The sequence below is a fragment of the Aythya ferina genome (genome assembly GCF_964211825.1).
Source record: "Aythya ferina genome assembly, chromosome: 1".
In the NCBI taxonomy this organism is placed as follows: Eukaryota; Metazoa; Chordata; class Aves; order Anseriformes; family Anatidae; genus Aythya; species Aythya ferina.
The window spans coordinates 147,250,866-147,276,622 of record NC_140296.1 but is presented as its reverse complement, the minus strand read 5'-3'; the positions used below and the strand labels follow the sequence as shown (position 1 = coordinate 147,276,622).

At 38.6% G+C, this 25,757-nt stretch overlaps 1 protein-coding gene across 7 annotated transcripts in view; it reads left to right on the top strand.

Annotated features, from left to right (window-relative positions):
- Positions 1 to 25,757, top strand: part of KIAA1549 — a 139,583-nt gene that overhangs the window by 79,353 nt on the left and 34,473 nt on the right. For all 7 annotated transcript variants that reach the window (XM_084506354.1, XM_084506349.1, XM_084506351.1 and 4 more), the window contains exons 7-10: positions 4,761 to 4,820; positions 7,534 to 7,679; positions 15,446 to 15,623; positions 16,934 to 17,118. In XM_084506354.1, coding sequence (XP_084362480.1) covers positions 4,761 to 4,820; positions 7,534 to 7,679; positions 15,446 to 15,623; positions 16,934 to 17,118 — 569 coding nt within the window. The remainder of the gene's footprint in view (positions 1 to 4,760; positions 4,821 to 7,533; positions 7,680 to 15,445; positions 15,624 to 16,933; positions 17,119 to 25,757) is intronic.

Genomic DNA, 25,757 nt, shown 5'->3' with positions numbered 1-25,757 from the left:
GAAGTACACACATCTAATCCTACTATTTTTACTTACATCCACATATATTCTGGAGAGATATTTGTAGTGTAGTGAATTTGCAGGTTGCCCCTTGCTGAGAATCCCATCTTCCAGATTGTGTGATGGTGGTACGGTGCAATTAGATGATAACAGAATTTCTGCCAAGGTCAGTATATCCTGAAAGACAAGACTGGTCATAGGGGAAAAACACTGCTATTAAACATGCATATGTGCTACTCTTTTCCCCCCTTCACCCTTACTGGTATTTAAGAAATGTAAAGCTAATTTATTTAGTGCTCAGACTAGGGACTCTCCCCATGTTATCTGCATGCTTTTAGTGGGGCTGATTCCTGTTTGATGCCAGTGGAGCTCTGTGACAGCACGTCACTAGAGCAACTCTTATTTAATTACAGATTTAGCCCACTGCAGGATAGCTCATTTAGATTTTGCACTTCTCTGGTTTGGTCTCAGTAGTGCCTCAGTGTATTTGGTTTCAGTGTTGTGGAACAGCAGACGTGGTGCCATTTGATAAGTCAGCAAAGTGAGAATGCAGCTTCTCAGCTTGTTCAGAGATATGGGTCTGTCTGTCAGCAAGCAATAATGGACGTAGTCCATACACTTCTGTAAGCGAGGCATCCTCACTCAGTTACTTTTAGCTGTTTCCACGTGTTTCTTTTTTTGCACTGTTACTGTGGCTGTGTTTTGAGCCAAATCATTTTAGATCTTCAGAGCCAGAAATCACATCCAAAGGCTCAGCAGTGTTGGGCAGATCTCTTCTGAGACATCTTATTCAGCAGTCTGCTTGAGGATGACCAACAGCCAGATTCTCAGAGCTACTTTGGCAGTGAGGTGCCTAAATGCTTTGATTTTCTAGGCTCTGTTCTCATGTTTTCCCTTAGTCTGCAGAGCATTTACAGCAGGGAAGGTGTTGAGAAGATCTTCCTTTGACAGACAGCTGCTTTGCTCTATGCGAATTATTTGCAACCCTCTACTTTTCAACATGATTTGGGGGGAGTTTTGGAAGGTATATTTATATGTAAATGTGAAATATTCCTTACCACACAGTTCTGTGGCATTTGTGCCTTGACTGCCAGGCCTGGTAGCAGTTATATGTTTGGTGGTGACCCCTCCTTAGGGCTCTGTAGGTGATCTGATAAGTCTTACAGCCTGCACCTGAAGAAAAGGAACTGATCTGTAGGTGAGCTGATCTGTCAGGGGGTTCGTATTGATTCATACTAAGGACAAGCAGCTTGTGTAATATCACTGTGACTCAGCACTGTTAAGTGAAGTGAGATCTTGCTTTTGTTATCCCAAATATGAGCTTTGTTTGAAGGAATGTATTTGGTCCCTGCTTCCTGTTCACTTCATGTAGCCTTTTGCACGCAGTTTTTTCATTGGTTTTTTCACATAATTGATATATACTGCTTATACTTTACATTGTGTGGGTTGTCCCTGTGCAATACATGATTAACAGCAGGAATTCTTAGTCTTTTTTTTTTCCTTGTTGAACTCATCAAAGTAAGTTTCTACAGTACAAGTCGTCTGTTTGACAGAATGGACTGTTCTGTGCAGGAATAGGGCTGTTGGAGGGGCCTGGAAACTTCCAGACTTGTTTTTTTGCCCTACAGACTTCTAAGTGACTTCAGCAACATGCTATTTTCAAATGTCCAGGTTACATCTTTCTGCCTGCTAACTTTGCATTGTCCACCTTATATCTCTCATTTCAGACTGCAAACTCATTCGGTTACGTGGTCATGAACTATATATCAGCAGAAAGAAAGGCATGTTTAGTCACAGTTCCTAGGTGATAGGTTGTTTGTTTTTTTAAAACAAACAAACAAAAAAAAACACAAAAAAAAACAAACAAACAAACAAAAAAAAAACACATAGGAAGGAATATGCTTAGTATGTCTTTATGGCTGTAAGATTTCTCTGAGGACACGCAAAGGCTAACACTGGACTACACGAGGAATATTGGCCTTTGTGAGCCTACCCCAAATATATTGCTTTTTTTATTAGGGCCTTAAATAGAGAGAGTTGCCTTGGGACTGTTTTTCAGTGCCATAACTAGCACTTTGATGGGTGGCATCTATTTCAGATACTTTGGAGGTGTTGCAAGGCCAATAGATGAAATAATATGATACAGTTCAAGGACTGCAGATTTTTTGGTAGTTTTTGTCAGAGTGGATTTTGGATCAGATTTTTAACAAATACTGTTTTAATACAGTACACCCCAGTGCTTCCATGGAATCTTAGTTTTTGGGGGATGTCTTCTCATAGTAAATACTTCATTCCTTCCATGCTTTGTCTTTCTGTTCTTCCATTTATCATAAATAAGAACAATCAGTGTGGTACCAAGTCTAGCATGCATAGTCCCATGTCTTCATGTAAGATCAGACATATCCTTACTAGAATACCTGGTGAAGGCCATGTTAGTGGAGTTACGTGCTTCAGATTGCTGTCAAGAGACTTCTAGATGGCTAGGTGACCCTTTGCTTTTTCATTCAGCATCAAATCAACGCCGTTACATGGTGTGCTAGGTACTTCAGGACTGCGTGACAGAATCCTCTCATGAGGATAGTGTATACTTCATTAATGCATCAATAGTCATTAGTAGACCAGCCGCAATCTAAATAGCAATTGCATTTTGTCTGGGCTGGTTTTAAACAGTAGTTCCAGGAGGATTAAGAATCTTGCGACTAGGATCATGCTGCAGTGCTGGGACTCCAGCTGAGCTCTGGACCAGGCCACAAGTCTTAGCAAGACACTGGAGTGGCCTGTGGCATAAGCCATAAGGGCTGGAGCCTGTATTTTATAGCTTTGGAGCATTGTCTGAGTTAAAGAAGCGTCCTTCATTTCATGCGTTCTTTGTCAGGTTTCAGAACACAGCCTTAGCTGCCAGTGATTGTGGCACATCCTCCTTTTCAATTTCAAGATTTTCTGCTCGTCAGTTTATTTTTAAATTTCATTAATTCCGTGAAAAGTTTAAGTGAATAGTCATCCAGTAATTTGCATGAATTAAATCATTTTCAAGTACTAATTAGAAAAAGCGTGAAGAGCACATTAAGTATTGAGGCAAAGCATGATTTTGGTTTAAAAGAAGAAAAAAAAACCTGCAACTGTTAGCAGTTCAAAGTTTTGTGGCAATTGGAAGATTTCTCAGTTTCTTATCTTGCTCTTTCCATGCTTTGGAAAACACAGATCCAGTTTTGTTTATGCTTTTCTGTTCAGGTTGTATTTCTAAATTGAAGTGAACAATTGCATGACCAGAGCAAATAGAACTCCAGTCTATAACCTACGCTCAGAAGAATCATGTAGCAGTATACCAAAAACAAATGTGTTAAATTAAATGGACTGTGGGGTGCTATTTGTGTGTCTGAGAGTTTTGGAAATTTGATGCACCCTGGTCAGTGTACGGAGTACTGATGTTCATGTTCAGAATAAAGAACCATCGTCTTATACCATTCTGAACAGTAAGTCACAGTGTACCTCCCAGGTGGTTCTCTTGAACCTAGTGGTATTGTTATTATCGAAATAAAGGTGCAAATAACCACATTTTCACTTTTTTTCCACAAGACTATCCATAAATCTCTGGAAATAAAAGATAGTGTAAGTAGTAATTCCTTTGCTTTTATGTTAGCAAAAAATTGGTAAGCTTTTTAAAGGGCAAAGAATTGGGTTTTAGGTTTGCTGACAGAAGTCAGCTACTCTAAGGTTTATGTCATAATTAAATTAGAAAACAGTTAATTTTCTACATGTCTAAAACATGTCTAAAACATGGCAAACAGTCTCTGGAACTGAAGACTGGACAGCTTTGTTCTAAATTGGTTTAGCATGTACCAGGTCATTCTTTCTATCCATGAAACAGTTTAAAAATTAACCTTTGTGTATGCTTAGCAAACTGCATCTGGATTAAATATTTTGAGAAAGTTATGACCCTTCCTCTTTTGTATTGCCATAGTAAAGCTTAAGACTTCCCTTGAGGAAACTGTTGGCCCAGCCCCCATCTTCACTTGTTTCCCAACATGTCTTTACTGCTCTCCAGTGGAAACCTTGGGAACAATCTTATTTCTATTGAAATCAGTGGAAATTGACTTAATTCACTTTACTAGGGCAAGGATTTCACTCTGGAGCATGGCTTTATACAGGAAGCTTGGGGACATCAGGCCAAACACATAATCCATTAGATTTGTCCACAGCAATGCTTCTACGTGTGTTTCTTTGTGATTTTTGTAAAATAATTTACCAGGGTGATATATTTTAAATATTTCCGTCTGCACGAGTCTGGAACACAAATCAGATCTATTCAGTTTTATTCTTTGCATTTAATATTTCCATGTAGTTTCTGCCTCATAGGAAGTCATGTTTTCATTCTCAGACACTCATGGATTGCTTCATTGCCCTTTGAGCAGAAGTCTTATCCTGCATTTAGCTCGGTAAGAAACACAATTCACAGTGAGCTTTACTTTTAAGTTTCTAGGAGCAATGACCTCAGTACAGCAGCTTGAAATCTTTCAGGTAATAAATCTGACTGCTTCAGTTAGCTTCTTTTCGTTCAAAGATGAACTGGGGGAGTGTATGTTCACAGCACTTGCCTTTACCACTGCGTCTGCACGGCCTCAGGAGTTGTAATACATCTGTGTAAATAAGATGCTTACTGACAGTGTAAAGTATGAAGTGGTTTCTCTTTTTGTGTGTGTGTATGTTATTGAGAGTACTGTTCTAACGGATGTTTTTCCTCCATTCTGTTTTTCCCTCAGCCTTTCATTATCCTAAGCTTAATGTGTCCCAGTTAATGAAATCTTCCTGGGTGAGAACAGGTACGTACAGTGTATTTCAGTAAGTAAGCACACAATTATTTTTGTTAGCAGGGTAACTAGCCTAGATAAATATCAATACCCTGGGGGTGCTGCATGTCTGTAGGGTGGTAATGTGCCTAAGCTGAATAAATTCTAAAACCGAAGGCCTGGTGACCTGGGACATCTGGGAAATGTAATTCCTGGGTCTAGAATGAACTATTGCAATTTTTTGATAATGTACATTAAAATTTTTGTCTATAAGGCAGTTCATTCTTAGCAAGACAACTTATGCTGTCAGGCATAAAGTATCTACCCTGCATGCTTTCAATACCTACACTGATTTTAAGTTTTTTGTTTGTTTGTTTGTTTTAGGTGAAAATAAGAACTTTCTGTGTAGCACTTTGTACCAAAACATGACAGGAATAAAACAAAATAAAAATAGATATGTTCTGAGTATGGGAAATGGCTTCATCAAATTTCATTGATCTCTTCCAATTAATTCACAGAAGATCCCTCCCACCCAAGTCTGTTGGATGTTTTATTCTGCAGTGAGCAGATACGGTTGAGTTGTCACTTTTAGATGCTCAAATGCTATTGAGTTTGCTTGCAAGCACAGTAGATCCTATCTGTTTCTTCAACACATAAAGGCTGAATGGTAACCAGGCTATGCCTGAAAACCTTGCTGTTACAGTGCTGATGCCTCACTGGACACACTTTTGTCGTCCCACAGCCTTTCCATCCATAGTTCACCAGTAGTATAGACATACTTTCTGTTTTTTTTTTCAGGTATCCCTGTCTTCTCTCATTAGTTACCAGCGTACTTCTAAGCAGGAAACCAAATTGCAGCTTAACCTCTGAAGCCCACGTAGTTTGTCTGACTGAAGAATTTCAAATTGTGTTCAGTAACAGGAGAGAATCTACCTGTGTGAATTGCACAGCCAACGTCATCCTCCCTTAGCTGTTTGTTGGCTTTTTTTAGTCAGCTGGTCAAGATACCCTCACTCTCTCCTGCTTTATCTGTTTTTATCTGTTTTTGTTGGAAGTTTCCTTAGACCCTGGAGTAAAAAAAAAAAAAAAAAAAAAAGGAGGTTCTTAAAGCTCCGAAATAACATCCTCCACACACTTTTTTTTTTTTTTTTTTTCTGTCCCTAAAATTCTTGGCTATGAGGTTTAACACCAACTGCAGCACCTTTCTTTGATATGAAGGGATTTTTTTGTAATCCCAGTTCTTGCAGGCATCCTGGGAAAAGCCGACACTTCGGCTGTTTCAGTCCTTTAAGTATGTATATTGTGTTTTCAGGGCAAAATCATTCTATATTAATGGCTTTTTTCATTATTTGATAGCTATTTCTAGACAGATGGTATGACTCAAGACAAAGGAGAATGATAGAATTTCTGCACGCTAAAGATGAGGGTTTTTTAATACTCAATTACCAAGATATATGTGCATGGGTATTCTAAAGTATCCCAGTAGTCATAAAACATCGGGAGATGCAGTGTTCTCTGTAGCTGTCCTCTTGGTTGTAGAATACAGTTCATGCTATTAAGAAGAACTAACTGATACTCAAATTTGATACACAGGCAAGAACGGTCTTCTTGCCATATATAACATCCCTAAGCCACTGTTTATTTTGCTTTTGATTTTGAGATGCTTCATTAGTGATTGAATTTAGCAGACATGCTGTTGATCTCTGAGAAAAATCATGAAAATATTTCCTTTTTTTCTGACATATGCAGTGAAAAATTTTAAATGGAAAATGTGTTTTTTATATTTTGTTCAATAATTTAAACAAAATTGTATTTAATTGATTTTATCTAATCAAATTGCTTTTTTTAAGCACCACACTTAAGTAAGCAAACATAAAAAACTTTACTAAAAATTGACCTTTTAAAAATAAACCATTATAGTGGAGGGCCTCAGGAATGAAAAGTGGATTATTTTGCTAATGTCAGTGGCAAGTCAGTTTACTATCCTTTAAGGTTTTTTAACTGGATTGTTCAGATGACTGTCACTCCATTAACTCCATTTTACTTTTTCTGGATGCCATCTTGTTGGCAAAGGTCCACAGTTTTTTGTTGTTTCCTACGTGTTGTTCCTCAGGTATTCATCTCAGCATCAGCTGCCTTAGTGACCTGGAGTACCTGGGGTTAGGGAGTGAAGTTGGTGGGGCTACTAACCATTTTTTTTGTGTGTGCGCTTTAATTGGCATACTTGGTAATCTTGATTTTATCTAGGGAAGATGTGCCTGGAATACACAGGTTCATTCACGTGCTCTTATTTTTTAACCTTGATTCTGAACCCTTGCCCTGTCCACCTCCAACTGTGTCTCACTTTCAAACACAAAATTTTGATTGAAAGTAGTTGCTGCAAGTAATTTAGCTGAATTTTCTCTTTTGTTTGTTTTTGAATAATTCATTGGATGTTCATATGTTTGCTTTTTCAAAATCTAAAATCTACATTATATGTCTGACTAGACTGTCTGAAATTCCAAAAGTGCCCTCTGTCCTTTTTTTTAAAATTTATTTCTTGTAATCTTTCCTGATACAAAGCCTTCCTTTCTAATGTGTAACCACTGGCTTAACTTCCCAGTATTCCCCCAAGAATACTGCTGCTCTTGAATTGTCCATGAGATGTCACAGAGTGACTCAACGCGTGTAACTGAAGTTGCAGAAAAGACGCTGAAAACTTTTACTAATTCATTTGTGTTCTTGGGTTACTTTTTCTGCAATGTAGTTCTCTTGGGTGTCGTCGACCAGCGAATTCAGGAGGAAGTGTTTCAGGCTGAGATGGAGCGGAAGCTAGCTCACCTGTTAAACGAGGCTTTGGCCAGAGGGCGGATATGGAGACGAGCCAGTTTTGCAGGCAGCAACATTGTTCAGGTATTAAGAGTTCAAAGTCAGAGAAGAAATAAAGGGGAATAAATTATTCAATAAGTTAATGATACCTAGATTTTGAGTTGAGAATAGATAACTCAAAAGCATGTATCACATTTGACTAGTTAGCTAGTTGATGATGCTTGTGTTTTGTACTTGAAATGTGGTTCTTCTGGCTAACTGGTTGTGTTTTAAACTAAAAATAACAAATGGAAACAGCTGAGTATTTTAAGTGGCTATTAAAAAAAAAAAAAAAAGATGACTTTTAAAAAACCACACTGCAAATGATATTATCAACATCCTATTCAAAAAAATGGCTATCTTGTCTGACTTGTATGAGATGTCTAGCAAAAGGAGATAGAATGGTCATCTGAACTGAAGAGGTGCTTTGCTGGAACAGCTGCTTCACAGCTCTCTATGGTGTTTTGGTGACAGTGTAGAAATATGAAATAGAATCGTATGCTGCTTGATGCAGCAGTTGAGTAGTGTATTCTGACTCTTAACTCCCTATTTATCATAGGTCACTCCTGTGATCAGGAGTGGCTTTTAAGTAAGATAGATAAATAACACCAAATTTTGTACATATGACAGCTTCTGAAGACCTGTGCTTCATTATAGTTTTGTCTCAGGTGGAATTATTGACATAATGTCCATGAAGGCTTGGATATTTAATTTTAATTTATAAATCATCACATGTTCTTCTAGTCGTTTCAGCAAGCTGAAAACCATTTTTAAAGAATAATGTTCTTAAAAATTCCTTTTTCTAGCTAAGTCAATAGCAGTTCATTTATCTCGCAAATGGCCCTTCTCATAGTTCAGACCTATTATATTTTCTTAACCTTCCAGTTTTTGCTAGCACTTAAATTTCCAGATATTGGGATTTTCTTACTTCTGTTTTTCTGTCTTGGAAACATCTGCTTCAGTAATTGATTTTACTTTTATTTTTGTTTCATGCAGCTTTGAATTGCTGTAAATAGATGTCTTTTATTCCCAACACCTCTTATTGCACTTTGTTCTTTATGCCTCAGTCCTCCCTTTGCGTATAAAATAAACACATAATCCTTATGTTGCTAGCAAAGATACCAAAGCCTATAAAATGTGTACATGTAGATTACGGTTTTACTATTTTAGACAATAAAGCTCAAAGTCATTTGTGTTTTTTCCTGCACGAGATTCCAAGCAGGTCCTTTCTAGCTAAAGAATAGTATTTTGGAAAATAACAGTGTTTTTCTAATAACTTTGTATTGCTTACTGGGATACAAGTTAACTCTGCATCTCATGTCCCAACCAGCACTGCTGTTCATTTATGTTACTTAATTAGTGTGAAGAGTGCAAATTGCTGTCTTTGGCAGTGGAGGGATTCTCTTAGTTACGTTCAGCACACCCTACCGTCCCACACAACACAAGGTTGTTCCAGGTGCTCACAGCCAATACTGTTCGATACAGTTAGCACTGTAATACAGAAGGTGTGGAAGAGAAGAAGGCTGAAGGAGAGTGGATGATACACTTGCAGCGTGTGATCCTCGCTGCTAAGTATCTGTGGTCAGTGAGGTGCTTTTCTGTGTGGATCTTGGTAGGTACTGTCAGGTACCACAGCTGCTTGTTTGCATGTGTTCACAGAATATTCAGGTGTGTAAGTAAGATACCCTTAGAGGCTGTTGGTTTATGGTATCTCAAATTGCCTTTATTAAATGTAAATTACATTAATTATCTAATGCTTAACACTTCCTTAGAGTTGATTACTTATATTTTGTCTCTGAGGCCAACTTCCTAACTCCCCAAAAATGACCAAACTTTTTCTGTGTCATCTGGTTTTGACTTAGTCATTTGCTGGTGCCCTAAGGAGACATACAGGGAAGAATCCCATTCAGACACAACCAGCCTTAGAAATTTGTTCATAAGAGATTGGCCACATGCTTTTAGGTGAGTCTTTGTGCCTGGTGGCTGGATATTCCAGAGCACCTACTTTTACCTGTGTGCAATAAGTGAAAAAAAAATGTTTTTAGCATTTTTGTTCTCTGCAATATTTCCTTGCATTAGTGAAGCTGACTTCTCACAAGTTCATCAGTTATGTCTGAGTATTCAGTAAACCTTCTGTGGTTTCTAACCGTGTTCCAACCTGGGTACTCTGCAGAGAGATGCTCAAATACTTCAGTGATGACTGCAGCAGAGAACATGCATGCCGAAATGGCATTTCTGTAGGAAACAGAACAGATTGGCTAAGGTTTGGCTTGTATAATATGGATAGATCATTAAGGAATAGTTCTGCCTTAATATTAAATTCTTTATGAAGAAATGATCTTTTCACCAGGATTGTTACCTTATGTATTCAAAGGCCCAACCAAACAAGTTGCTAACTATTTCTGTATGCTAAGGCTGGCTGGAGTGACCAAGTTTTATGTGCGCTGCAGTGTTGTAAACTTGGCCTGTAATTGCTGCAGCACTAGAGGTAGGAACCTGGAGTCTGAACCCAGGGAAGACTTCCATGCTTACAGCAGGTTTCACAGTCACTGTCCTGACCACATCAATATTCCTGTGATGCGATGATAGTTATGCAGAGCTGCTCTCATGTTGACCTTTCCAGGCCCAGTGTAATAGACATGTCAGCATCACACCTGGTGAAAAGATAAGTGCAGCTGGAGTGAGGCACCTGCTGGTGGTCTCCTGAGTGAAGGGGAATTGCTTTCAAGGGTGCTTCCCTGTCAGTTGAGGGTCTGGTCCATAGTCACTCGCAATAAACCTTTTAGTTTTACTGCTGCTCATTCTATTACTCATAGCCAAGTTTTTAAGCTGTGTTTGAAGTGTGTTGTGTATACGCATCTGTTTGAGTCTTCAGGGCAGCTATTTATATTCCTTGTGTTTTTGTATTCAGATTTTCCCATTTCAGGTTCTTGCTCACCAAACAGTGACTACTGTATTAGTAGGCCACAAGGAATTGAAAATAAGAACAGAAGCTGCCAGTAACACCGAAGTGTTGGTTACTTCTATTAGCAAGACATGCATATATCCACAAAAGACTAGACACGCATTTCACTTGTGTTGAGCCCCTGTAGATCTGAGTTTTTCCTGAGGTGAAAGATATTTGTAGTGTATAGAAATGTGACATTTCTAAGCTCTATGGAAAATCAAGATCGTGGGTCAAAAGGTAAAGCAATTATTTGCAAATGTTGCTGCAGGCATATAAGTTTTCTTTCATATACTAAGAAAATAGAATTGATACTTTGTGAGATTTAGATTTCATTTCTAAAGGTGTTAGGATGTAAGAATGTTAAAAATTACACTTTAAATCTAGACGCTTTGAATAATAGCTTTGGTCTACACAGGGTGCTCAGATAGCATGTTTCCCCTCCTCTGTGCTATTAACAGGTGGCACTCCAGACTAAAAAATGTCTATAACCATCTCAAACAGAAACCTTTGAAACCTTATGGTTGACTGTTTTACATGAAATAGTTCCATTGACTTTTTATAACGTTCATATTATTGTTTTACAGAGCATGTCATATATATTTTTGACATGTATCTGCTGTTTCTACACATGCTTAATGCTGTTTGCTTTGTACCCACACAGTCTAAGCCACATGATACGTTTTGTGAATAGTTCATCATAATTTCTCATTAAATTCCTGTGGAAATAGTGGGTTTAATAGTAGTTTAAAAATATGCTAGAAGCTAATACAAAAATAATTCTCCTTCATTTCGGTGTGCTTGTTCTATTGAACCTAAAAGAAAGCAAAAAGGTGATCCTACTAAGTGACAAAAAGAATGATGTTCTAATTTAAAGAAAAGAGCAGGTTAGATGACACTGCAGTCATAACGTGCATGAGAGAATAGTATCTGTGAGGGGAGGCAATGACTGAATCGAGTTTTTCATTAAAGCAGGGGTTCATTCCCTTGCTTTTCTGCTAACAGTATATATCTCTCCCAAGTGCATAATCTGGATGAAGGCCAAGTCTCCCTGTGAGACTTTAAGTACAGAGCTTATGGGAACTGCTGCCCGACCTCGTTTGAAACCAATCCATGGGGCCAGCAAAGCCTCCACAGAAGGTGTCAGAGGAGCAGTCCTTAGGCCTGCAGTCCATGTCCTGGTCCCCTCAGCTCTCTCACCGGTCTCCTTGGCATGGTGTGACCAGGGTCTGAGGGTCTGCTGGCAGACTCAGGCCCATGTGGCAAACTGGGTGAGGGCCTGATGTGGTGGCAATAATCAATGTTTCCTGCCATTGCCGGTTTGTGCAAGGGCTTTCTCTGACCCAGGGCCACCTGCATGCGATGCTTGCTTCACATATTTTATGTTGCCTCATCTCCCAGACCCTTCAGGCCAGAGTACAGCTTGACTTAAGTGCCTCTATGCTAAAATACTGTGTTTTTTTTTTAATAAAGTAGAAAGCAGAATCTTGTTTGATTATATTTTTTCCTAAGGGATAAGGGTATATGAAAAATGGAAAATCATCCTAGTGCATATGTTTTGGAGTTACTGAGGGTGTTTTGCTTATTCCTCAATAACACTTCTCCCTTCAAACTCCTGAATAAGCTCACCCAGGGACTCCTTCCCTGTGAATGGGTTTATGGCTGGGAGATCTCAGGCTGACTGATGCTATGCACATGCCTCGTGAGTTTGTCCAACACCTGGATTTCCCCTGCTTTCATTTATGAACAAGACCTGGTTGCCAAGGCAACTCTCTTCACTGACCTATGATAGTCTCTTGAAGACACTTTTTAAATTAAATTTACTGACACCTGAACACAATTAAGTCTTTCCTCTCTGGAGGTTAAACACGTATTTAGTATCAAGAAAGATGAAATCATTTCTGTACACAGAAATTGAATGAATTAGTCTTTTCTTTTTTTCTTTTTTAATTTTTTGCCTTCTCAGTATTGAAATTCTTGCATCTCATCTCTCCTTATGTCTTTCCTCACTGCCAAAGTATAAATGTAAAATGCTTCCTTCCTTGCACATGGGCTGCATTTCTACATGCCTGGAAAATACCACTTCTGTCTCTGCTTTCATTCTTAGCACTCTCAAGGAGAGAGAGACCACTATTAAATATGGGACAAAAGCAATCTGAAGCTGCACAGAGAATACAAGTTGGAGGAAAATGGCACAAAACTTATTATACAGAAACTGTAAAAAATGGGTGCAGTGACTGTGTATCTTGATTTTTAAAATTGATTTAAAAATATTTCAGACTTAGTGTGACTGTGTTGCAGCAAATTTAGGTCTGTTAAAAAAAAAAAAACAAAAACACACGCAGAGGGTTGGTGAATCAACAGGACAGATCTGAAATCTAAAGAGCTGATACTGTCGCAATTCCTGAGTTTGCATGCAAGTTGAGCTGTCTTGTAGCCACCTCAACAATAGCCTGTTCAGCCATCAGCTCTCTGAGAACAGAACTCTGTAGCCATCTCCACGTGGATTTGAAATTCAGTCTGCACCTTTCTGTACTATGAAGTGAGCACTCATAAAGAACTGCATAATCAGAACGAATTCTTTCAGAGAAAGCATATCTGAAAAAAGTGAGTTTTGTTCATTTGCACCAGCCTGCACTTCTCTCTGTTGAATTTCTTGTTCATTGCCATGTTCTCTATACTATGCCAAAATACCTCCAGATGCTTCTCCTTACCATCCTGTTGGATTTCTCTCACCCTTCCCTACTCCTCAATATGGAGAAGAGTATTAAAAGTGTTTTATTTTGGTTGTGGCAACTTGCACAACGGGATCTGTCTTCCTCCCCCTCTGTTCTTTCTAAAGGCAATTGTGGAGGAGTTCCTTTCTGAACTCATTCAGCCAGAGTTTCTGACTGTTACTCTATGTGTTTAACACACGTACACTAAGTGTAGTACTTCTTGAATACCCCACAACACCATAAAATCTATGATAATTCAATTTAAGAATCTTCTAGATTTCTCTGATTCTGTAGGTTTGCAAGTGTCACAAAGAAGCTTCCTAAAATTAAAATGAGAACCCATTGACTTTAATCACAAGCAGCCTTTCAGTTCCCTTGCTCTCTGTGTGAGGTATGTGCTAGTTAGGAAGTGCTCATCCAAGCTGAAAGCAGATACTGCTTAATACTCCCTACTGTTCTGTGCATTAAGGCCAGGCTGTGGTGAAGGCAGCCCAGATGAAGTAGAGATATGAAGCTGTGGGCATTTGTTAACTCATGATGTATCTGGGTTCTGTGAAAATAGATTTGACTTTACAGCTGCTGAATATGTGCACTAAGAAACCATATTTATTGATACCCTTGTGTTACCTTCAATCAGGGGTTGGTAGAAGTGTGAATAGCATTCAGGATGAGAAAACGGTATTGGTTAATGGGTTAGCAGGTCTTGCTGTGCCTCATAAAATTGCTCATTTCTCTGCTCTATTTTTGTGTATTCTGTAACTTACGCCAAATGTGAGTAACGCTGAACATTGTTCTTTGATTTCCGTTGATTTGGCTTAAAAAAACTTGTATGACAGTTATGCTTTTTTGCTTTGGTTTTTGTTTTGTTTTTATTATACTTAATATTGCCATTCCTGGGAGATGCTTTTTTAAGACATGTTGAGCTGATGTCCCCCAAAGACAACAATATCATTCCTATTGAACTAAAACATTGCACTGCTTCGCTTCAATGTGATTATTTTGTTAGAAACAAGGAAAGAAAAACAAAAAAAAAAAAAGCTTTGCTTTTGTAAGTCTTAGACATGCAAACATTTATTAATTGGCTTTATTTTAAGCCTATAAGCAGTTGTTTGACATTCTAATTTATTAACTATGTACTTCACAGTGAAAGGAGAGTTCTGGAGGAAACTAAATATATTGCTCCATTGTGGCATTTCCTCCCAGATCTCTTCAAACTCTGTTTTGCATGGTGGAATACCTCCTGCTCTTTGTTTGGAGTATTTCTAGGTTGAAAACACCATTAAACTTAAATGGTAAATCAGAGGAGAATTATTATATATGAGTTTAATTTTATAGGAATTTAAAATTGTTATGTGAGTCTCATCTGCAATGTAGATGTTCAACAGTTAGATAGTATCTACAGGGCTTCTTCATAGCACACATTCTTTTGATTATTAACGTCTTTAGAAGACTGCTTCCCACAGCATCAAATAAATTCCTTCCTGAAGAAAGGTGGATACCAGGGGGAGCTGTTTGGAGTTTGAAGGTAACTGTGCAGGTGCTTTCATTTAGGAAGAGCAAACAGTTCTTTTTGAAGCTAACAGAATATTTGCCTGTGTAAGTGCTTAACATTCAGAAAAAATGAACCAAAAAAAGTGTGTGTTGTGAATAAAAAGAAATGTGAAGTCAAAGTATTCAGAGAAGGAAAAGTGCAATTAAATGAATCTCTTCAGCAGCTCCTACAACTCAACAAGCTACAAAGGTAATAAGGCTTATAGGGCGGGATAGTATTGGCATATTTAGAATGAAAGCAGTTCTGTTCAGTACTGGATCTCTGTGTTGTCATGAAACAAATACAAATAAATAAATAAACAACCTTCAGGATTGCTATAAAAATGTATTATGTGAGGGATCACTTCCCTGGAAATTTCCATTCATAGAATATCCCAGGTTGGGACATATACATGTATATTCCAGATATATCCCAGATGAGGACAGATAGAGATTCCATCTTGGCAAAGTTGTTCCAAATGTTTCTTTTTAGAGAGGTGTCCTTAAGGCCTATACCCTGTGAAGGGAAGGGGAAGACGGGGAAAGACTAAAAGGCCAAATGTACAGGAACCCCGAATAAATACAACTTAAAATGTAAAAGCATTCCAATTTCTTTTCAGATTGTGAATGTGTCACGGTTAGATGGTGTTGATAACCCTGTGGAGCTGATCTACTTTGTGGAGGATCAAGATGGAGCAAGATTCAGTGCTCTGAAGTGCTCTGACCTGATGAACAGGGTTGATATCCAGCGGGCTGCAATCATTCTCGGATACCGCATTGAAGGCGCCGTTGCACAGCGTAAGCCCTGTCAAATCTGTACTGATGCCAGCAGAGAGAAAAGGGAAGAGTGATATTAGCTTTGGAGATTATGGCACTGCACAGTGCCCACAATTGTGGTGGTTTGCTCTTGGGATATGTTTCTAAATTTTGTCCCTCAGTAAAACAGCTCTTTAAAGATCGATCAGTAGCTCATATATTTCTTAATTTCTGTCAATGGTTTGCAATATTGGTTGGACAAAGATGCAAAACGTTGCAACAGTAAATTCCTTTTATAGAAACATAAGTGTTGAACACACTTCATGGACTGTTTATAGCTTATTCTGCATACAGAAACTTAATATTTCTGGCACATCATTAAATGGTTGTTTCAACAGATGCAGATTTTTTTTCTTTCTTATTGGGAAGAAACTAAACAATTTTTTTTATGTAAGACAATGGTAATTTTATACAAGAAATCGTAATGACATAAATGAGCTGTTAGAAGTATAAAGTGTAAGAATTAAAATATGTTCCTTTACTGTTGAGATTCATCATCAGAATGGCTATTAATAAAAATGACACACAAAAATAGATTGAATAGAAATACTGGTTTTTGACTTGAAAGCATTGTTTTAAGAAAATGTGTCAATTTGACTAGAAATATATTACTCCTATGGGTTTTAGTCCCACATATAGCCGCTATGCAAAATAGAGGAATTGGAAGTTCTGTCAGTTTTTCCAAATCACTTTTTCCATGCATGACTTGTTTGTTTACACTTTTCAGTCTGACTTCTTTTTTTTCCTCTTTGTAAAAGATCTCACACTGACAATGAAATAGAGAAAGGGGGAAAAAAGGTAACAAAAATGTGGGGCTGTACACAACAGGTGGGGGGTTGTTACTGATTTCAAATTCACTGTGATTATTGGTGGAGAGGGTAACAATATCCATAACAAAAGAGAAGAGGTAGTTGATGATACTACCTGAAGCAGAATACAGACAATAAAATCAAAAATGTTCTCACCTTAGTGGTGAGTCATTTTTCTGGACCCATTTCACTATGTCAGGTCAGTTTGGGATTACAAAGTAATGTGATAGAAGAGTATTTTCATTAGTAATTTAAGCATGGGTCCTCAGAAGGTAGACCGGAACAACTGATCTCCTTCCCCATGCTTCCTGAGCATGACATACGATAACTTCTAAGTGTATGACATTTCCTGTGATGTGCGGCTGGTTTCTGATAAATTCCTGAACTCGTATTTACAAGAATATAAAAATACATAACCTTGAAGTGTCCTCAGTTAAAAATATATAACCACATAAACCTGTTCTCTTCCTTTTAACTTCATAGCTGTAGAAAAGCTGAAGGAGTCCTCCTCAGAGTCACAGAATAGCAACCTATGGATTATTGTTGGAGTGGCAGTCCCAGTTGCTGTGGTGCTCCTGATCGTTATTATTTTATACTGGAAACTTTGTCGAACAGACAAGCTGGAGTTTCAGCCAGACACGATAAGCAACATTCAGCAGCGACAGAAGGTAAAAGGGGAAGCTGTGCTGGGAGGAGGTTGAGTATTCCGACCATAAATGAATGTGGCAGTCTAGGGAACGCCTAGTATCCCTAAATAGCATGTGGAAACATAGCTTCAGAGCCTTCTCGTTAAAAAGCAAAGAAAAAAGTTAAACAATAGTTAAAGTCAAGAATCCCATGGTGTTTTTATCTGTTCTCCTAGTTATATGATACTGTGTTAGATAGATACATTCTTCTGAAATAGGGGCAGTGTGGCTGAAAGGAATCCTTTATCACTTCATTCCAAGGCTTCAACTAGAACTGAGTAAGAAGAAATGTATGGAGTGTTGAAGCAGTGAGCTTGTTTTCTGCAGAGGGCTGAATTTTTATTTGGCGAGCTTCCGCTAAAGTAATTTGACAACCGAACCACACCATCCATTATACCTCACACTGGAACTAGCATTTGGTAGTTTCCATCTTTGAGATGGGCTTTTTGCCCATCTTTGCTGCTCCCCATTCTTCTGGAGCTGCACTCTGTTCTGAGAGCCTGTTGCAGGACTAGAACTGCAGTTACTGGATCTGAATGAGACTTCACGGGTGGGCATGCTGGCTGATGTGATGGAGGGCTGGGTTAGGATGGTGATAAATTCCGTAGTCTGTCTTTTTAGTGCTCAAGACCGTAAATGATCCATGATTTTCACAAAATGAAAAGGAGTGGAAAAATGACTTAAAGGGTTACAAATCCTATTTTTTAACAACTGAAGAGAACATGTCTGTTAGAAATGCTTATTAGTGAGGATACTATCAGAGGCACTAATAAAGGCAAAGTAATCTGCCTGTGCTAATCCTGTGGTACTATAGTCATGTTTCTGTAACTGTCACCTCATGTTCAGTCATACAGTTTTCTCTGTAGCAACTCTTGTCTGTACACCATGCTCCCTTTTGAGATAATTAATGATGTGAAAGATGAGAGAAGCAGAAACCGGTTGCACTTCCAAAGCAGTCAGAACAAATCAATAGCAACTTCCACTTGTCTTGGCAGTGCAGAGTGAGTGTAAGAATCAAGGTCAGCAACAAGTTGTACCCTTTGATGAACTTCATCTTCTGCTACGGTTTCACCTGTGCTGTGGTAATACATAACAAAACCCTTGATTGAAGAAGCTCCCTGTAGTAGTTTAAGCTAATTTGAGAAGGGTCATACAAAAAAGGCAGGAGGGGATCATTATCCTTCTTACACTATTTCATGACATAAATTTTCAGTCCCTCTCTGCTGTCTCAAGCATTTTGTAAAAAAGCGGTTGTGTTGGCTGTGAGGCCAGAAACATCTTTTCAACCCATTGTTTTGGAAAGTTGCTCAATTGTTTGCCTCTGCTGCTTCCACAGTGTTCTTCATTTTAATCATTCATGAGTCAGAAGCCTTGAATTTGTTTATATGCAAGTCCTAGTTCACCTAGGGAGCCACTTTCCCTTCTCTAGGGAAGTCACTTCAAGTAAACTAGAAAGATCCAGTAAGGACATCTAGTCCAGTCCTTCGTGTGCCAGTGGATGGCTCATGTTTAAATACTAAATGAGGTAAAGCAATAAAAAGCATCTTAAATTTTTATCAGCTAGTGCATTAAAAATCTGGCAGAATCTACTTCAAAAAATAAAAAATAAATAAAAATTCCTCCTTTGCTCGGGACCCAGAATGAAAGAATTAATTTGTGTTCCATGATAGCAGGCTGTCGTTGGGCTCTCTTCATGTCTTCAAACAGTGGGTTGGAATTCCAGGGCAGAATAGGGCTTATTAAGCAAGCACTGAAGGATCCCTGGACAGTCATGACAGCATACAAATGATGACGTGCATTTGGTCTGGTTCGGGTCTTTTAAATTGTTTGTGGTTTTCATTCTTTTTATTACAGTAAATGCAAAGTAATGATGAAGAGAGTCAAATCATGTGGTCTGGGATTGAAGATTTTAGATAAACACAATTTAAAAATAAATTGCACCCCACCTGCACCCCCTCATTACCCTCACAATTATTTGAACTTGCCTTTGGCACCAGAGGAAAGTGAAGGTCTTCACTACCTCTGTAAATAGGAGGATATTTTGGTTAGAGATCTGTTTGGTTGTTGTTTGTTTTTTTTTTTTTTCTTGAAATCAAATATTTTATTGAAAAAGCCACAAAGAATATGCATTTATAGTGATATTTTTCCTCATTTCCATTAAGCTTAAGGAAAAAAAAAAGGAAATACAGAAATGGAATGTGTAAATCTTAAAGTATTTCACTAACAGGCATGACATGCATACATAGAAGACAATTTTGTCAACATGTAATAAGTCTACAATGTGTTTTGCACTTGAAAATGTGTTGTGTATTTTTTTTTAACATTAATACTACTGGTTTAGAAAATAAGAAACAGGGGCACTCTTTTCCTGTTCAAATGAAACAGAGGTTGCAGGCTTGGTCCTTGAAACATCAACAGTGAGAAGTTAGGTAAAAGTATAGTAATGTTCATTTTTCTGCAAATGATGTCAGTAAGTCTTAAAGTTTACAGGAGCTTTTTACTCTCAGTTTGGGGTGTCTTTTAGAAATCTGAATTTTTCTCTTAAGATGGTTTAAAGATACTGTATTATAGATTCTGTAGCCCAGTGTGTCATTGATCTTTTCTTTCTTTCTTCCTTTTATTTAATCACTTAATTCTGGTTTTAAACACCTGCTTTCATCCTGAAATATTTTGATTTGCACACAGGCCATGTAATCATTTGAATTTTAATCTTCTATTTGTTAAGGCTTACTTTCACGGAATTATCTTTTTTTTTTTTTTCCCCTTGGTTAGGTAGGATATTTGTGTTCCTACGACCACCATTACAAGCAAGTGATAAATTGCATACCCTCATAATCTGTCTTCCAATGAAGCAGACAAGTACAATTATCTGTTGTTAAGACCCTAAATGCCTTTTGGGCTTGCCCCTGAGAGTATGGCTACCTGGGTACAGCACCGTGGGGGAAAGATCACAAGATATCTTGGCTGTGCAGGCACTCCATCATGCCAGCACTGCCAACCTGCTTTGGTCTCTATCCAGAGCTTGGTGTTTCTGCAGCATACATACTTCTTGGGAGTATTTGGGCCACAGCCCCCCACTTGTGACTGTAGATAATAGCGTGTTTTCTATGTCACCAGCCATAGCTGTGTTGAAAAACATTTAAGTCCTATGGTGACAAACCCATAGAATTACCCAAGGCTGCATCTGTAGTTGTGTCATAGCAGCCTTGAAGCTGAGCTTGAGTTGGTTTTGCAGCTTGCCCCCACCCTCAAGGCCGGGTCACTCAAAGATACCACAAGGCAACGACTTGGGCATGGCAGGCTGTATTCAGCAAAGGCCTGTTCTGCAGAGTAGATGTACCACGCCACGCTACCAGTTTCTGTTATTTCTATCTGGTCTTCTAGTTTCATCACTGAATCCCAGTCCTGCAGATAGGATGTCATAAGGGTCCTTACAAGGTTATCTCTGCAAAGGACAGGGAGACAGCCTGAGCTCAAACAAGGTTGTAGTGTTTTGCTGACACTGAGAATGCAAGGTGCAATAACTATAAGAGATGTTTTACTTCCAGATGGTCTCAGAAGCTTGCAATTTATGTGAGTCGAAACATAGATAGAAAGGAAAACTTTTGTGGAAACTGATACTAGCAAAATAAGGTTCAAAAATATTGTAATAAACGATGGACCTTGAAGAGGCTCTAGTAGAGTCTAGAGGCTCTAGTCCATCTGTCTGCCTCAAAGCAGGATCAACAATACCTGATAAATACTAGGTGGCATTTTTTGTCTAGAGACTAAATGGGAAAAGGTGCTTAAATCAGAGTTTTCTGGGACCCTTTTTAAACTAGAAGTTACGGAAGCAGGTCAGAGCAGTGAATTTCTATGCAAGATTCATTGGTCTGTGCAAGGGTAATTCTTTTCAAGAGATGGAGCTGAGATATTTAAAGGGCACATCAAGTATTCATGACTTGTTCGGTAAGCTGTAGCATCCTACAAGAAATTCACCTTGATGAGATCTGGGTTGTTGCACTGGATAAAGATGTCTTTGCTTTTTGGAATAAAAAGCTGCATAAGTAGCATTCTTAAGTTACAGGATTTTCTCTTGCCTTTCCCTATATCCACCATAATATCATTACAGCATGAACCTTTTTATTGCAAAGAAGCTGTGCTGTGTCTTTGTGGGAAATTGAATTTTTGCAGTGGTTTGTTTCGATTCTTTGTGAGAAAATGGAGAAATGTCTTTAATGTCCAAACTATCATTCTGCTCAATACTGGACTACAGCCATTTTTGTGCAAAAATACTGTCAACGCTTTTCCTCTTCTCTGAAGAAAAAAAAAACACAACACACATTCTATATATTTGTAATGCAATCAGAGCTGGCAATAATATTTATTTCCCTGTGGACATCTACAATTAAAATGGGATCTAGCTCTCTAGGGATCTAACTTTCCCTGCTGTGTATGAGCTTTCATAGAAAAAAGTCAAATCCCTTGCTAGGACTTTCCAGAAGTAGTTTCAGTTCTTGACAGTTATTCAGGGAAAGTCTCCTGGCCCTATTGACAGGGATCTTAACCCTATGGACAAGCTTACTGATCTTTAGAAGGTCCTGGATGTTCTCCTTCTAGTGAAAGGTATCTGTGCCCATGGCAGAGGGGATGGAACTGGATGGTCTTTAAGATCCCATCCAGCACAAACTGGTCTGTGACTCTGTGAAATGATGGACATGTTGAACTCATTGCCTGTGCAGTGCTGACTTTCACCAAGTGGCTTGCTCAGTTCCTAGTTTTTCTAAAACCCTGGAAGGAAAAAAGGCTGCTCCTCCAGCCGGGAGTTGCTCCTCTCTGGGGCTCTGTGTGCTCTGGGGCTCTGGTTCTTAACGGCTGCACACACCTCTCCAGCTCAGTGTCCCTGTATGTTGACATGTGGGAGAAGTGGGGTGCATTGGCCTCAGCGAAGCCTAGGACGAAGTATATGGTACCCCACCTTCTCCGTGAGCAGTAGCACAGACAGTGTGAGAGCTGGAGGGCTGCCAGTTTATGTCGTGTGCCAGCAAACCTCAGCTGATGTGTGATCACCTGGAGACTGTTCCCAGCTCCTGCGTGTCTGCTGTAACCCGCAGGGCTTGTGGCAGTCACTCAGAGCACCCCATGTCGCTCACAGTTCCAGGTAATGAGTCATGCATCCTGCAGCACATCAGACAGGCTGGTATGGATTTTTATTTTTCCCCCAAGCAGGAACATCTGATACCCAAAGCTCATGTGTCAGGTGTATCTTTACACCTCTGAACAGAGGGTTTTGCTTATTATTGTCTATTCAGTAAACTACCTCTTGGATGTTTCTGGGATCAAAGAGGCCAGCCCTGCTGGAGGCTAAATACTAGGCTTCTGCTCCTGATACAAAGAATTCTTGTGATGTTTTGACATCCTGTAATGCTTTTGTTCATCTGTATAATGTAGAGGCAATAGCTCTGCATTTCAGAATAATTCCAGTCAAAAGAGATTCATGTAAAGAAAGGCAGCTGACACCAATCTTATAAAAACTACTTGAAAACTGACATGAGTTTCTGCAAGAGATTTATGTCTGTGCCAACTGTTTGCATAACAAATACCTTTCATTTCTAATAGCAACCTTAACTATCAAAAATGTTGTCTTTCTGAAACTGGCATACAGGTTTTGCTGTGTTCAACTCGATAGCTGGATTCTAACAAGGAACACAGTATTCAACATCTTAATTACTTCTCAACAATGCAGTTCTCTGATGTCAGTCCTTTTGCAAGAGCTCTTTTGTGGAAACTCATCTTCTGTACTGAGGATTAGCTATTGCAGAGTTGTAGATATAAAATACCATGCTTGGATATACTACTTATACCAGCAGATTTAAAACAACAACAACAAAACCTAAAATGTCTCTATCTGCATTTTTTTTTTATAAACATTTGAGCAGCCATACAAAGGTTTGATTGAAAGGCCCTTCTGCCAAAAGCCAAGAGTCTATAGAAGGGGATAAGGACAGGGAAGGGACATATGATAATTTTCTTTGAGGAACTTTTCAGTTTCCAATTATGAGACTCAGGGACTTTTCACCCTAGAATTGACGATACTTAGCAGTCCTCAGTGGATTTGTCCTCTGTGAGCTTTTCCAGTCCTTCTAAACAAATCTGAGCTGCTGACAGGTGCTTATCCAGCATGTTATGTGAAAGAATCATGTTGTCATCTTTTGTGTTGCTTTTCTCCTGCTACCTCCATGTTTTCTGTGATGCTCCTGGTTCTTATATTAGAAGGGATGGTGAACAACTGGTTTCTGGACACCAGATCGGTGCCAATCTTGACTTTTCAGATCTCTGTCATTTCCCATCTCCATTGTCTTTTTCCTAGACCGAGGAGTGCCTGTTGTCTTCACATTTTTATTTTTTTTTTGAACCATTTCTCTGAACTTGCCTTTTCAAAGGCTACATTTTCTAATTCTTTTCAATATTTTTTTTGAGTGGGGGAAACTAGAACCGCATATGATTTTCAAAACATAGGTGACACATGGATTTATAGAGTAATATTTATATAGTGGCTATTATTGAAAAGGACTTTAAAAAAATCCATTTTCAAAACACAGATTAACTTTATAGTATTCTAGTCATAATAGACCACTAAGATTAGATTACTACTGGGGAAGTAAATTTGTCTTTCGTACTGTAAGATGATAGTTTACCACAGAATTTAGCTATTTTGAGAACAAGGATATGCACCAATATCAAATTATTGTTATTAGTGGTTTTAATGTCACTACTCACTTGTTGCAGAACAGCAAGAAATTGTGCTAAATGGCTTGCAATTCACATTGTGATTGTAGCAAAATGACAGTGTGAATGGAAGGCTTTTATAGCCAGAGCTGACAGGCTAGGTGATTTGTTTGTATACTTTATCTCCTCAAATTACAGGTGCCTGCATGAAATGGCAACATCATTTGAAAGGATCTCTGGGCGAGAAACAGATTTACCTTAGTTTTACGATAGTCATGGATAATGGGGCACAATAAGGAAGAAGGGAAAAGAAACTGTAGCTTCATTTTAGCAAGCAGATTATTTCTACAGTGTATATTAATGTGCTTTCATTCTGTCTGCATTAAGCGCTCTTTAGATTTATAAATGTGTCTTGAGTTATAAGACCACAGGATTATCTTTGCTCACTGTGCCTAACAAAATGCCAGCACAAACACTAAAATTGCTAATCTATGTTCTGTCTTAAAGTTTGTCAGCAATTTTCTCACTGTTTGAGAAAGTGTTTCTGGACTGTATTGTGTATGTACCCTGTCCAGACAGTGAGAGACACATTATGAACGTATTTTCTTGCCTCACAAGTTGGGATTTATTTTTTTTTTAATTTGTAATATTTTTTTTGACATGCTGTGCTACCTGTTAGAGAGTGCAGTTGATACCAGACTTCCTTATGTGGCCTTTGAGAAGTAATTTTTTGACATATCATATGGAAATGAAACTGTTGGAACTGAGACACAGCAGTCACCTCTGTTTTATAAAGTTGATGATCATTTTCTGACTTATTCCTGACACTTTCATCTAACTAGTGTGCAAAGGAACCTCACCAAAGCCTGCTTCATAGTATCCAGCCTGCGGCATTTCTGTGTTAGGAAAGCTAAAACTATGTACGATTCAGACACAAAACTCTGCGTATTACAGCAGTTACCTTAGCAGCCTATGGGCATAGATGCACTCGGAGTTAGGGGCTTTCAGCAACATGCTTTCTCTTGTGTTTTGTGAAATTCACCGAGCTGTCATGGGAGTATTAATGTGGCAGCAGGAAATGCACAAAGGAGAAGAATGGGGATGATGAAAACCCATGAAAAGCATCTGTCTTAATAAAATATTTCAGAACAGGTGTCTTAAGAATTCAAGGCTTTTAAGAATTTTTGGAAATCTGGAGTTTTCTTTATTCATTTGTTTTTAATCCCGTGCCAAGGGCAGAATTCCTGAGGTAGTGCTTTTCATGGCATTCCTTCTTATATCTATGATGTTTACGGTGATGGGCAGGAAATCATGGTTTTGACTTCTCAGAGAAGGAAAGGGGGACCAGATGATATACACTATCTTTTTCTGGTTTTCTGTGCCAGCATCATCTATACTGTGCACCCTTTTTCTCAGGCTTGATGGTAGAAACCCCTGCAACTATAAGCATGTTTCTTCTCCACAAGGACACATTTGCTCAACTGCTTGAGCTATTCCCAGTAATGGTGACAGCTGACAGAAGTGCTGCTGTGATGACAAATGTGAAATACAATTTATATGATGATGTACTGCTCCAGCATGAGAAAATTTTGTGCGTTTTGCACATACAAGCCCTTCTTTGTCTCTCAGATCTCAAAACCCTGCTTTTTTGACACAAGGCTTGCTGTAGGAATGCAGGCTCTAACACAGTCATAAGAGTAGCAAGAGAGTATCCCATATAAGAGATTATATATTGAACTGCCAGTATACAAACCCTTCTTATACAGAGATCAATGGTTATCACGCGAAGGTATTTAAATCTATTTAGAAACCTTTTTAACTAGTTTTAAAACAAAAGTCATAACCCAACCAGGAGCAATGAGTGATCTCTAAACATTTCCCAGTGATGCTTAATATTTTTTAAAGGCCAAGAA